Source organism: Diabrotica undecimpunctata, chromosome 6 (assembly GCF_040954645.1).
Source record: "Diabrotica undecimpunctata isolate CICGRU chromosome 6, icDiaUnde3, whole genome shotgun sequence".
NCBI classification, from domain to species: Eukaryota; Metazoa; Arthropoda; class Insecta; order Coleoptera; family Chrysomelidae; genus Diabrotica; species Diabrotica undecimpunctata.
The window spans coordinates 49,575,675-49,591,539 of NC_092808.1; the positions used below are offsets into that span (position 1 = coordinate 49,575,675).

Here is a 15,865-nt window from a genome sequence, read left to right on the forward strand (position 1 = left end):
TTCCAACATAGCCTGCTAGCCAACCTTCAAATTTGTTACAGTTATAAATTACTATTTTGATATATTTTATATGTATTATACTGCTCCATTCCAGGACCTTCATAGTTTCCACTTCTTGTTACATTACCATACACCCAGACTTTTTGTTACTATTGGCCCAGCAGAAAGCACCTGAGCATTGGTAAAAGCTGGAATTCAGGTTTATAATTATGGACTCGGATAGCCAATCAGGTCTGAAAGCTTTGTTAAATCTCATACCTATATTCTTGGCTAAGAGATCATTTGTATTTAATGAAACGGCCACTCGATATATTAATGATGAACATGTGGTAAAATAATCCTAACTTTTAACATAAAAAAGTTTAATGTAAAATATTTGCTTAAAGAAATATAGCTAAATACAAAGTATAAAAAATAAATAGTATAAATTTTAATTAAAAATTTTAATTTTTAAATATCGTCTAATGATTCAGCTACTAAGAAACTTTATCTAAGGTTCAATGTAAAATGCAATGTACTTGCCCTTAGTTTACATTTAAAATATAAAAAAATAAAAAGAACTACAATATTCTTATTAACTACAATAAAATATATCACATTTATTTTGCCTTACCAGCTTTTTTAATTCTTACAATGAACTGGTACGATTTTAGCATGTTATTTATAACTACAACAAATGATTCAAGCTTAGCACAATAATTAAATAAAGCTATATTAAATTAACGTCTAATATTATCTAATATCCAATCCATATAATGAGCCACCCTGGTATAAACTCCTGGGAAACCGTCTAAGCCACACTCACGGGGTCCAAAAGATACAACACCATGTTGTATGTAACGAGCGGAATCTCCAATCAATCTGGCAACCTGAAGTGGTCCTCCACTATCACCGGGACAAGCGTCTTCGTTATTTTTACCTCCAGCACAAATTTGCTTGTAGGTTAAGCGCGCTTTAGTACTTTGACCTTTGTATGCATCTCTACAACGATTTAAGGGAACTACTGGTATATCAACTTTTTGAAGTACATCAGTTTTTATTTCTGAAAATAAATAGATCAATAATTATTATCAACAATTATATATATATATATATATATATATATATATATATATATATATATATATATATATATATATATATATATATATATATATATATATATATATATATATTGTGACGATTGGGGTTTATAGAAAATAATTTATAAGTTATATACTACATAATATTAGATATTTGATTATTTTAAGAAGTTATATACTAGAGAATTTAATAAAAATATATTTATGTGAGGGCATTTTTAATAAATTAGCATATAATAATTGTAAAAAGTTGTATTTTAGTAATTATAATGTTGTAAATAGATTTAAGTGAGCCATGTGCATAGGCAACCAAAAATACTCTCGAAGTGATTGACAGATAGAAATTAATCATAATACGAATATAAAGTGGGGTTATAATAATATATTGTTTGAAATGTGTATTTTATTAAATTAGAGTGTTAGTTACTAGTTTGAATGTTTATTCTGATCTGAAAAGCCTAAATGTCAACAAAATTATTAATGGAACATTAACGAATTCTCCAGAGTGCAGAATTTGACCTGTGTTTATGTTGGAACATTCTGGAATAATGATTATGGCAGTGGATGGAACAGATATTTTTTCGAGAACATCCATATCGATTAAATAGAACAAAATTGGAACATGATCTCTTACCAGATGGTTCTAGAAATCCAAAAACATATAAATACCCGTGATTTGGATTCAAGATGGCAGTTTTGGAAGTTTTTAGTCTGAAGTCAAGCAGTCAAGAAGTTTTTAGTCAGAAGTCAGGCCAGTTCATTATGAAAGTTAATAGACACATTTAGTTAGTGAATAGTGAAGTAAATTGTTCAGAATTTTCAAGAAGTCAGTCAGAAAAGTTTAGTAAGAAATATGAAAGTTAGTTGGAGTCAGTGAATCAGGTACAAATAGTCGAATTGTTTAATATAGTGAGTTAAATGAAGATTAAAAATTATGCATATAATTAATGCACATTTATAATTATACACAAATAATTATTGAAGATTATAAAAGTATATTGGAAGAAATTAAATTATATTATGGTTGGAGATTAGTATAAATCAACTTATAATAATTGGATATTGGTATATTGAAAAGAAGAATAAATATAAATGCTGTTTGCTGGTTTGCTTGGTGGTATATAAATGCTGGTGAAGAAAAATATATCTTAAATTGGTAGAAGCTGATAATTGGAAAAAGAAATTTCACAAAAACAAGGATAACTGAAGTACGAAGACATTCAGTGGTGATTAGAATCTATATAGTGGAAAACAGTTCATTTAGGCATTCAGTGAAAGAAAGGTACAAAATTTTGTTAATATAATTTAGTTAATGTCATAACAATTTCAATTTTGAAGATAGTTTGTTTAAATTTTACATTGTCTATAGAATTTAATTAGTTTTATAAGAGTATCAATTTAAAGATAATTTATTTTAAATTTACATTGGCTAGGTTAGATATATATGTGTGTTCCATAATAGTTATAATAAAGATAATTTAAAAAAGTACTTACAAACTAATTCTTTGAGAACCGCGATAAAAACCCTATATTATTAAAAATACTCATTGCTCATCATTCATAACAAACAACACATCATAACAATATATATATATATATATATATATATATATATATATATATATATATATATATATATATATATATATAATATTCTGTTAAAATCTATTTTGGCCCTGAAACATGTCATATTTTAATTACTTAATTACTATTTAAATGGAAATAAGCCACAATTAAAGGTTAAAATTCGTTTATTGACGTTTCAATTTCCACTTCGGAAATCGTTCTCAAAATACAAACATTAGTAAATTAAACAATATTTGTTTTTTGTTACTTAGTGAAAAATTCTTCTAATAATTTAATTTTATCTGACTCATATAATGAATAATGAACATAGGGTTCAATGGAATGATTCAAATATAGTCCTAAAAGAAACGGATGGTAAAAAGAGAAAAATCAAAGAAGCGGCTCTAATTATGCTAAATGAGACCAATTGTGTCGCGAATTCCTCGGCAGAATGAAGTAGGATCTGGTTACCCATATTGAAAGAGGAAGTTAAGGAAAATACCAGTATTGGTAAGTCAGTAACATATAGAGAATACATCATTTATGTTTTTTTAAATACCAAACATATAAAATCGGAATTTGGTGTTTATTGAAGGTAAACTAAATGCACGATCAAATACTTACCATGTCGGGATAGTATTTTAGTAGGTCTTTGATTGTTTACAAGTCGAAATATTATGGATGTGTCTTGGAGAAAAAGTCAGACAGATAGACTTGTGTTAATAAAATATTATTCTGAAGCTATGTTATTGTGGCATCTTAATACAATTACTATTTTTGTTGAAAACAAGCCACAGTATAAGTTTCAAATAAGTTATTTTTAATGTTTTGATTTTCACTTTGGAAATCGTTGGCAGTGGAAAATGGAAAATGGAAATTAAAACCTTAAAAATAAACTTGTTTTAAACTTATATGGTGGCTTATTCCTAACAACAATAGTAATAACGTTAATAAAAAAGTGCAAATTATGCTAAAGGAAGAACTGGAATCCAAATCACACGTTTAACTTGCATGGTAAATGTAATGATTTATAATATTTATTTACAATTATTTCATAACTCCAATGTGCAGGGATACAGCTAATAGCAAATATCTGAGAGTAATGCTACACCAATATGGCGGATGTGGGCAGCATATACGGGAGGTAGCCCAGAAGGCAGTGAACAGTGCGGCTAGATACGATGGGGAGGGTGATGCCTAACATTGGGGGACAAAAGTCAGTGACCTTACACAATGTTGTGCAATCAATCATCCTTTACGCGGCACCAGTCTGAAGTGGGGCGGTAGAAATACCGACCTACAAGGGGCTCATGATACGAGTAGACAGAACGAGTCTAATGCAAGTAGCATGCGCCTAAAGGACTGTATCTGCGGCGGCCTTGTAGACTATCATGGAATGTGCCCTTTACATGTGTTAGTAGTAGAAAGAAGACATCTGTATGAGAGAAGAGAGCATTTGACAACAGCCATAAGAATGGAAGAAAGGGAAAGATCAATGGAAAGATGGCAAGAAGAGTGGAACGACGCAGAAGATGTTGCCCAGCGGTCTAAGATGCTGATCCTAAACCTAAGGGGCTGGGTGAAATATGGAGACAGGCGACTTTATTATTTCCTGATGCAAGGTTTAAAGGACATGGGTGTTTTAGGGCGTATTTTCATAGGTTCAGAAAGACAGATATAAATAAATGCCTATACTGCGAATACTCCGACACTGTTAGTCACACAATTCTGGATTGTAATAGATGGACAGTGAAGGGAAACAGAATATACAGCGAAATAGGTATGAACCCTGTGACTGCGAGGGAGATATTCGTGAAGATGTCGGGAAGTAAGGAGGGATGGACTAGTGTACACAATTACATCCGAGCGGTCATTAGAGTTAAAGAAGAAACGACAAACACCAGCCGGACCAAAGATAGAGATAAGATCTAGATAAGAGAAGGAAGTACTCCGAACGTGTCGCCAGCCGCAGAGCGGACATCCCACTTTCAGAGTACGGTACGTGCGACAGTCAATTGCGCACAAATAGGAGTGGGTGGTTTTAATTGGTAGGCAGGATAACAGGAAGGCAGGGGGAGTGCAGGATCTCCTTCTAGGGGGAAATGGGCTTGGATGTACTCTTCTAACCTGAATCCAATAAACGCAATCCTCCGAAGAGAAAAAGAAACTTGTATTGTATGGAACACGTATGATAGCAGAGCACAACAAAACGAAAACATTTGGTGCTTGAGAAATAACGAATTTTAAATATTTTTGTCTCCTAAAATGTTTTTTTTTCATAGTAGTTTTTTTTTGAATCGATTTTATAATTTTAACTTCACTCGAAAAGATATACACAAAGACACCTATAATTCACCAGGCATACTTACAGTAAATATTATAGATCATATTATTGTAGATTCAACACACCAATTAAATCTAATAAACTTCCGTACCGGGATAGGAGCAAATCCGGATTCTGATCACTACTGGGTCGAAAGTAATAAATAAAATAATAAAAAAAGGAAATATGTTTTAAACATGAACGATACAATGTAGAAGGACTCAAAGATACCAACAAAAATAAAGAATAAAATAGAAACATCAATCTAGAAAACAGATTAAAACATGAAAACATAAATAAAGAGTGGGAAGGGTGCAAAAACATCATGAAAGAAACAGCTGAAGAATTACTAGGCATTAAGGTAAACAGATAAGAACAAGAACGAATGACTGTTTTGATAAAGAATGTCAGATTGTAACAGAAAAAAAAGCAGAGCATATTTATTGATGCAACAGAGGCACAAAACTGGGAAAGCAGTGGAGGTATATAAATAACTACTAAAAAAGAAAAGAAAATACACTTAGAAATAAGAGAGAAAATATGAACAAAGAACTTCAAAAACTACAAGAACTTAGTAAGTCAACAGAGAAAGCAAATAAAAGCAGAAAAGAATGGAGCAAAAGATGTGAAGAGATAAGCAGGGTTATATATTGACAGAACAGCAAGAAAAATTAAGAAGATAGAATTTATGAATGCGACCGAAAATAATTTAGATTATATTAATATACTAGATTTGGTTTCGAAAATTAGTCTACGATTTTATTATCAAATGTCGCTAGATTGCGTCTATACAAAGCCATGTTAGAGTTGCTTCCTAATACAGAAAAGATTTATTTCACGTTCAGAGCGTTTGCGAAAGCCGTTCTGATGACGCCTATTGGGCCGAAATACGTGTAAACGGATGCGCAAGCTCCCTGTACGTGAAATAAAATCTTAACTGTCTTTTCCTTTTTAATATCCTAGACTTTTAATTATGTGTTCTTATTTTATTAAAATAAATTATCCGCTACTGACACGCTTATTGGTAAGGGTCATAAAGACAGCTAAACGATACGACAAACTTAAGTGATCACGCGTATGAGCCACTTTATTTTTTTAGTTGCTGAAGTATAACAAATTGTTTTTTTCCCTAAATAAATAAAATAATAAATACATAAATAACACATATTTTATAATTATATCTCTTAAATTAACAAAGAATTTCATAAATATAACTAATAACTATAACTAAATCAAATCTAGTCTCACAAACAATAATATCAAATTAATTTTCCCAATAACAACAACAAGAAAAAACTTCCTGACTGTCTCTTCAAGACAAATCCTTAATATTTCGATGTACAAAAAGTCAAAGACCTACAGCAAATATTATAGCATAAACAAGCATTTTATACATGAGAAGCTGAGTATCAAAGACGGACTACTCCATTTTGTACTTTTTTCAGGAAAGCTGAAAAACTGTAGCGCCTTATATTCTCTACATCCAATTGTGGTTTTTTTTATGAATATACTTCTAGTATCTCTGAATACTTCTGAATAACGAAAATGTAAATGTATTTATGGTTTATTCCCTAAAATCAATTAAGAAAATGGAGTTCGCCGATTTTGCAACCAAGCTCTGGAGCTGTCCGTTTTTGAACCCAATGTCGACCATTTTAAAATTGGAGTTGTCTGATTTTAAAACTACATATTAATAAATAAGACTACCTTCAAATTCAGAACAATACATCGGAAAACTTCTACTGGGTATTATTTCTATTACATTAATTAACATGTTTTAAAGCAGGTGTTACTGAACAAAAAAATAGGCTCCATCATAAATCTTTATTTAAAAAATTAAATTGCTTTTAAGTAATAATTTAAGTAAGATCATTACAATACAGTAAGGACTAAGTCGTACTGAATTTTATCCCGCAGGTCCTCACATTCGCAGGATTCACCATAGTCATCCTCTTCTTGATTGATAGCATCAATTTCAGCAGTTGCTATATCTGATAAGCTGATAGATGTACCACTGGTAACATCAGAATACCAACGCAAACGTTCCAACTCTTCCCAATTATTTCCAAAATGTTTTGTGAGAAGAGTCTTTACGTCAGCTATTTTCTTCGGATTTACTGAACAACCCAAAGTAATTGGAGCTGGATTATTTTGAGCAATAACTTTTCCTTTTTTTGTGATCGAAAACAGCTTGCCAGTGTCGGAATTGTATGCCAGCTCTCCTGCAACTAACACGTTAGTTTTAGCTTTATTGCGAACAAAACGGAAACGTTTGCACTTGGAAACGGCAAAGTGAACACCCTTTGCGGTTTTTAAAAGTTTTTTAGCTTCATCTTTCCAATTTAGCGCAGTCCAATTCTCACCCAGTTTTTTTACTTTTCCATATTTGGAAGACACCTCCAAGTACTCTGACACTTCTATTATCGTTGTCAGTTTTGTAAACTCTTTCTCCAGAATACCAAAAACTCTGTCCGATGGAAGAAAAGAGTGACCAGGTACCGAGAATACAAGTTCTAAATAGTTAGCAATTGGCAACCTTTTTTATTACTACTTCGTTATGACACGTAATTGTTTCAGCATTTTGATCTAACTTCTCCAGGAGACCTGAAGATGACCAGAAAAGTGTAGTGGTCTAAAGCGTTACTCCTAAGTTAATTAAATAGATTGTGAATAAGTCTATTATTTATTTCTACAAACCTGTTTGAAATGGACTCACATGTGCAACCAATTCGTTAACATAATTATCTCTTGAATAAGTGTAAGCATGCATTTAATATATTTTAAAACCAACCTGCCCAAGCGTCTGTATATCCCCATCCAGTAACTGTTACTCTACGAAATTCATCCAATCGATGCTCACCAAGAGGCAAACAAACTGGTCTGGCGTTTTCTAAAATAAAATATTAATGTAGCAGTGTAACAAAAAAAAATCAAGTTTCAAATCATACGTTATTACTGGATTTTACTGTATAATTTTTTTGTGAAGTAGTTTTATTTAATTAACAAAATACGAATGGAAATAGGAAATGCAAAATCAATAATATTATATAAACCATGTATTCAGACTGTATTACAAGAAGTAGCGATTAGGTGTGGTAAACAGCAAACCTAATATGCTGTGTAAAGCCCCGGATAAATAAATAAATAATCAGACCAATTTTCATGTTAATCTATTCATGAAATTATTTATTTATGTAATCACAGAAATTCTTCTTCTAGTGCGTATCCATTATCGAATGTTAACAATCATTTTAGCAATTGTAATTTAATCGTTGCTGCTCAAAATAATCTCGTGCTGGATATTGTATTTCAGGTTTTTAAGTTCTATAGCCAGGATATTCTTTTTCTGACGATGTCTCTTTTATTTGGAACTTTTCCTTGCAGAAAAAATTTTAATAATTTATATTTGCTTACTTTTCTGATTCTGTTACCCAAATATTCTAAATTTCTACGTTTTACTGTTTTCATTTTTTCTCCTTCTTAAATAAATTTTTAGAGTACTCCGATATTTGATATTGTGTCCATCCATGAGATTTTAATTATTCTTTTAAGTCCACGTATTGAATGCTTCCAGCCTTTTTATTATTTCCTTAGTCAAGGTTCAAGACTCTGCTCTGGATAGAGAATATGTATGTAGTGTTACGTTGCATACCCTTAATTGCTGCCCTGCACTTTGGCGAAGTCGACAATTATCCTTTCACTATCCATGTTCTAGTCCCCCGGTAAGGTTCAATAACGTCCCGTTTTTCTTATATAAGCCCGCTGAGATGACTTTTGATTATTAGTATTGACGAATTCTTTTGTAAGCGATAATAGTATCAACGACTTGTTTTGTAAGCGATATCCGCGTGTATTTTAAGCGATACTTATTAATGTAATTAGAATTTATAATATTTTTAATTTAGTGAGTTTGATTTTAGAGTTGTAATAAAGTTAGTTAAACCACGTTTTCGTTACTTAATCTCTGAACCCAAAGAAAAACGTAACAACTGGTATTAGAAGTGTCTAATTAAGTGAAAAGATATTATTTTTGAGATTTTTTATGGTCAAAACAAGAAGTGAGACCAACATGAAGAAAACTCTATATAATAGCTGTAATGAAACAACGTCGAAGAGAAGAAAAAGAAGCTGGAGGGGAACGCCATTTGGAAGAAAAAGAAGCTGGAAAGAAAGGTCATCTAGAAGAAAAGAAAGCTGAAGAGAGACGTCGTCAAGAAGAAAAAGAAGCTTAAGAGAGAAGTCGTTGTAAAAAAAGGAAGCTGAGAGAGACGTTGTGTCATCAGGAAGAAAGAGAGTTGCTCATGAGTCTTTGAAATAGAGGCCTCTTAAAAATATAGAGACCTAAAAAGTGAGTGAGAAAGATATGAAAAAAGAAATCGAAAAGACAAAAGAAAACATGAAAAAAGAAATTGAAATTACAAGAAGTCTACTACCGAAAAGACATAATGAGGTAACGAGAACACGTAAAAATATCCGCCTAGAAATTAAAAAGACCAACCAACTGAGAGTTGAATTGTGGGTGAGAAGTGATTTGCTCCCTATCCACCAAATAGTTAAGCCTCCTAAGTGGTATAGGGGCGGTACTTTCCCAAGTACAGAAGCAGCAAAATTTTAGGAGAAGCAGAAAGAAACTACTGTGTCACCGGGAAAGAGTTATTAGCAGTAGCCAAAGCACTAGCATATTCCCATTCGTTCCTCTATGGCAGAAGATTCTTGATAAGAACCGACCATTCAACCTTGAAATGGCTTCTCAATAAAACTTGTATGCTGAATAGGACATCTTTTATTCCAAGAACTTTCATAAAACCAAATTGTGTTTAAATTGATCTTCTAAATATACATACAAATTCGTTTTTCCCGCAGTCTAAATTTTATTCATTGGTATTATTTATTAATAATATATTACTCACCAACATTTAAATTCATCCTTGCCACCCTTAAAAGTCCAATATCGTTTGCAATTATGTTAGGATTATACTGAGGATGGGGAATAATTTCTTCTATCGCCAAATTTTGAACAGGATCTTTAATACATTTGGTTATTCGGTTTTGGTCTTCAACACAGTCTATTATACTACTGGTATTATATTCTCCCACTCTTACATCCAACCTAAAAAGCAAATATAACAATAATCTTAAACTACTGTGGCATTTTATTTTGTAATATTGATTTCTGTCGATAGTGTTGTGTATTTTAATTAAAAGACACTTAATTAAAAGAACTTTATTTTATCAAGATAACATAACCCAGTCCTTGGCGTTCTTCTTCTTCTTCTTATTCTTTTTTTGGGCTATGTTCTAGACAATTTACCCAGTTTACTTCGAGGGTAGACACTTTTTGTCTTGCTTCAGCAATCAGTGTCTACCTACACTTATATTCTTCCTTTGTTTGTTTTAGGTTATTCTACATGTATACTTGTGCTGGTTTTATTTTTCTTCACAGGCTAAAATATTAGTAATACAACACAACAAAGGTATAAACTTTTCTCGCTCGGGGGTAGCGTCCAAGATTTGCACACACCAGAAATGCTACCAACGGATAAGGTAGAAGCACCCAGGACTGAAAGAAGGAATATCATAGTTTATAATTTAATATTAAAGGTAGAAATAAAGTTGCATAAGGTGCTTATTGTATTTTCATTAATATTTGTGAGAATTGTACAAATATTTATGGGGGTGGGAAGTTTAGTTTTAGCTAATTCGGCATACAAGTCAAAGTGTGGGTTTTGATTTAAGTGACATTCTAATAAAATATGGTTTAAGCCTCCCACTTGGCCACATTCGCAATAAGGATCATCTTTGACTCCAATTCTAAATAGATGAAGAGGGGATGAGCAATGGCCCGTTCTCATACGGATGATTGTAGTTAAATATCTCCTACTGATATATGCGAATTTATTGAACCATGGTAGTGTGTGGATTCGTTTATTAATTTTGGCATAGAATGAATTACTTGTGCCATATCCTTCGTACCATTCAGCTGCCCAATTAGACCAAATCTCTCTTTTCAAGTAGGGTGTAAAATTTGAAAACTCTAGCTTGATATTCATGGGAATATTCAGGGAACGACCTATATTGGCAAGTTGGTCGGCCTTGTAGTTTCCAGTGATACCAGTGTGTCCTGGGATCCATGCTAGTAAGATTTTGATATTATTGTTCCTTGCTAGGATAATTCCTGTTTTCGTTAAATACGATATATGTTCTGTGTCTTTAGAAAACCCTGTTTTTTTAATTTTTTGTAGTGCACTTTTGGAGTCAGAAAAGATAATGGCTTCTGTGATATTTTGTTCCCGTATAATTTGGACTGCATGATTGATCGCAGTAACCTCTGCTGTACATATTTGGGTATGATTGGGTAGTTTAGATGAAAATGAATAGTTTATATCTGGGGAAAAAACACCAAATCCCGCATTTCCCATTGTGTCCGTTGAGCCATCTGTAAAGAATTTTTTGTATGAATGGAATTTTTTGACTAAGTTCACAAAATTCATAAGATTGAATTCATTTTTTGTAATATTTTCATTCAGAATTCCTAATGGTTGAAGTTGTAGTTCCAAGTCATATTCATGGCAAGGAAGAAGTTTACTGGAATATAGGTTCTGCAAATAAGGTTGGATTTTTCTGATAGTTGCTATCAATATGGGTTTTTCCTTATTTCTCCAGCATTTATTGTCCATATTACAAAGTGCTTCTAATTCAATGATTGATTGAATGACAGGGTTGTTTTTAATGCTTAGGTTTTTTAGCAAAAATTTTGTGGTGAGCCATTCTCTTCTGTATTTTAATGGCAGTTCTCCAGACTCTGATAACAAGGCTTGGATTGGAGTTGACTTCATGCATCCTGTGATAATCCGAATACTTTGGTAGTGCATCTGATCTAGTTTCTTCAATATTTATTTAGGGCACGTAGATAGAAATTGACCCCCATAGTTTAAATGACTTAGGATAAGTGCTTCATGGATCAGTTTTAATATTTTTGGGTCAATGCCCCACCATGTTCCACACAAGGCACGCATTACATTCAGTGCTTTACCTATTTTGACTTCCAGCTGGTTAATGTGTGCCTTCCATTTAAGGTTCTTCTGTAAAACCATTCCTAGGTATTTAATTTTATCTACCCACTCTATATGTTGACTCTTACAACTGATATTTCCAGGCATTATTTTGGTATTACCCCTTGTAAACAAGATAGCTTTAGATTTGCCCACAGAGATGTTCAAATTATGATTGTCCAGCCAGGCCTCAAGATTGACTAAATATTTGTTTAATTTTGATATCATATTTTTAACATTCACTCCCTTGACTAGAATTACAAAATCGTCAGCATACTGTATGACTTTAGCATTTTTGGGGAACACTTTGTGTATTGAGTAGGTATATATGTTAAATAGCATTGGACTTAATGGTGATCCTTGTGTGAGTCCAGTGCTAGTGGTATTTGGGCCATGTACTAACCCAGAGTTATCTTTGACAAACAGTTCTCTGCATCTTAAAAAGTCATATATGAGGTTAGCTAAATCATGTGGTATATCCAAATGTATTAATGTAGAGTACAGTTTGTCAATATTAACATTATCATATGCTGAATGGATATCCAAGAATATTCCTATTGTACATTCATTATTACTAAATGATTTTTGGATTTCAGATGTCAAAAAGGATAGACATTCTAAACATCCTTTACCCCTTCTAAAACCTAGCTGCAATGGTCTGAGGATTCCCTTATTTTCTATACGCCATTCCAACCTATTTTTGATCATTGATTCTAAAACTTTACCTACACAAGAGGTGAGGGCAATAGGTCTATAGTTAGTTGCAGTGAGTTTATCTTTCATAGGTTTTAGGATTGGAATTATTAATGACTGTTTCCATTCAATCGGAATGGTCCCTGTACTTAAGCATTTGTTAAAAATTTGTAATAATAGTAATGATCCTGAATGAGGTAGATTTCTAATCATAGAGTATGAAATTAAGTCAAGTCCCGTAGCAGATTCCTTTTTAGAATTGATTATGAATTTGAATTCATTAAAGGTAAAAGGGGAACTTGTATTGCTAGTTTGTATACTTTGTTGATATAACTGTATACTGGGAGGAGCCAAGGAATTCAGTATCTCTTGTGCCATATTAGGATCAGGAAGGGAGTTAATTGGGCTATTACCATATCCAGCTATTTTCCTAACTTTATCCCATATTGTCTTGATTGGCGAGTTCCTATTAAGGCCTTCTGCAAATTTCCTAAAATTATTCTTTCTTTTTTCTTTAAGGAATCTTCTAGCTATAGCACATTTGTTTTTTACTATTAAATAATTTTATAAGTTGGGTGTTGATTGGAATTGCTTTGTTGCCTTAATTCTGTCTTTAATGACTTCAGCGCAAGATTCGTCCCACCATGGGATATGATACTGTTTATTAACATTTGATTTGTACAATGGGATGGACAACTGTGCAGCTTCATTTATTAGATCTGCAAATGATCGGTAGTTCTCCCCTGGAAATGATGTAAATGATGACTCTAATACTGAGGTATATTGGTTCCAATTAGCTTTTTTGAAGTTTCTGTTATTCCTTGGTGGCATGTGGATGGTAATGTTTTGGACACCAATTTTGCACATTGTGGGTAGGTGATCACTAAATCCTAGGTCAGGAATTATTTGCCATGATGATCTGGTAGCAATATTCTTAGATGTTATTGTTAGATCCACAGCTGATGATCTTTTTGGAGGTGGTGCTATTCTGGTATATGAACCATCATTTAAAAAAACTAGTTCCAGCTCATCTAACGTTTGGAAGATGTTTCTCCCATTGGAATTATTACAAGGGCTACCCCAAGCCTCATGCTTGGCGTTCAGGTCTCCCATTATTATTACTGGTTTGTTGATTTCCTGGATCAGTTTTATCCATTTTTATTTAGATATGGTATTTGCATTAGGGACATAGGCATTAAGTAGGTTAATTTGGAATTTAGGTAGGAAGATTGCTTGCAGTTGAGAGTTGTTATTAAATTTATTACATACAGATATTTCATAAAATTCTACTTCATTCCTAATAAGGATGGCTATACCACCATATGAATCATCTCTATCATCTCTAATTACTTGATAGCCCTTGCATCTGATTATATGGTTATTATTTAACCATGTTTCATTTAGCAATAATATGTCAGGATTGTATTCTTTGATAATTATTTTTAAGTTATCCACATTAGCATTATATGATCTCATATTCCATTGTATTATAGTCAAAGGAGTGAAAGCTTTATTTTTTATTTTTATTTTGGGCTTAGTATTCTGAAGCATCAGATACTGTCCCATCTTCCATTAACTCATAGGTTATGTTATTTATTGAGCTGCTTTTAATTGTTTTATATTGTGATACATTAGATGAGTTAGGGTATAAGTTTCTTAGCAAGTTGTTTACAAAAGATCGTACCATCTCTTTATGTTGTGGTGGTAGTAATGACATTGCATGGAAGATTCCATGTTCAGTTTCCTTATTTGCACTGTAACCTTTTGATGTTGATGGCATTGATTGAGAATTTGTTGCCCAGTTCAATCTTCCCTCCGGATTAATTAATTGAGCACTATGTTGTTTTTTGTCATATTCTGTCATGTTTGGTTTCCTTCTTTTGGTGGGTTGAGATTTGACGATTTGGTTATATTTTGGTATACTTGTGTCATTCTTTATGGCTTCTATTCTTCTTTCTGTGATATCTATTATATTATTAGGCTTGGATTCTGTATGCAAGACAGGAAAATTCTCTTCGTTCAAAGAGTATTCCCTGTTTTCATTTTTTGGTATTTGCATGTTTGCTTCATAATATGAGATGTTAGAGAAAGACATTAGGGCTTTTATTTCTTTTTGCCGTTGGAATTCTTTACATTTTTTATCTTTAGAGATATGATCATGATTTTTACAGTGTATGCAGTATGTTTCACAATTCGAGGCTTCCCCGTGTTGGTTTTTTCCACAGTTCTGGCACTTTGGGTTCCCTCTGCATTGATTATTACTGTGACCATATAACAGGCAGTTTCCACACATTAGGACTGGGCTGACATATGGAATAACCTTTATGGGTAATCCATACACCAGCACCTCCCTGGGCAGTGCTTTTCCTGTAAATGTTACGCATATGGTGGTTGTTGGTACATAGTTTTGTTCTTTTCCCTCTTCGATAATTCTCCTATTTAGTCTTTTTATGTCAATTACTTTACAGGATACTAATTTTGTTTCGATTGCATTTTTAATTTCTACTTCAGATATTTCTTTACATATGTTCCTTATTATACCCTTACATGTGACATTGTGATTTGGGATAAAGACATCATATTGTAAACTTTCCCATCTCTTATCATTCACAAATAGATTTGCCGATTTAAAATCTTTAAAAACAACACCTAACCGGTTTTTCCCTTTACGGTTAAATTTAATAATTTGCTGTAGGTTTAGGTTAAATATTGTTTTAGCAATACTTAAGATGTAAAAATTCCCTATATTTTTGTCTTTTCCCTGTACATATACTTCGAAAGGACCGGAATCATATATATTATATTGGTTATTAATTTTTTTTCCACTTAAATCAGGCGGGGGGTCAGGAGGTTTATCAGGATCGAGGTTAGTGTTAGTGGTCTCCATTTTCGGCTGGAGGAACCGTGTCGTGTATTTTATTACTATTAAGTATGTATGCGGTAGGATCGGGTTACAAACAAAGGATTATTAGTAATAGCCTTATTATCTATAAATACCTTGAGTTTTTCTGCAATAGATGTTTCAACCGCCGTCATAACTGCTTAACCTAATTCTTCTTCTGGTCGCCGCACACAACATATCGTCTGCATACTGCAGAAACTGACCAAGTCAAAAATTACTGTTTTCGAGAAATTAAAGTTTGAATTGA

The 15,865-nt window shown here is 32.5% G+C and overlaps 1 protein-coding gene across 1 annotated transcript in view; it reads right to left on the reverse strand.

Annotated features, from left to right (window-relative positions):
* Positions 1-345: 345 nt before the first annotated feature.
* LOC140443433 (phenoloxidase-activating factor 1-like) overlaps positions 346-15,865 on the reverse strand; it is a 72,447-nt gene continuing 56,927 nt past the window's right edge. Inside the window, exons 5-7 of the mRNA XM_072534687.1 lie at positions 9,882-10,081; positions 7,763-7,861; positions 346-1,042 (exon numbers count right to left, since the gene is read on the reverse strand). Of these exons, the coding sequence (XP_072390788.1) occupies positions 720-1,042; positions 7,763-7,861; positions 9,882-10,081 (622 nt within the window). The 3' untranslated portion in view covers positions 346-719. The remainder of the gene's footprint in view (positions 1,043-7,762; positions 7,862-9,881; positions 10,082-15,865) is intronic.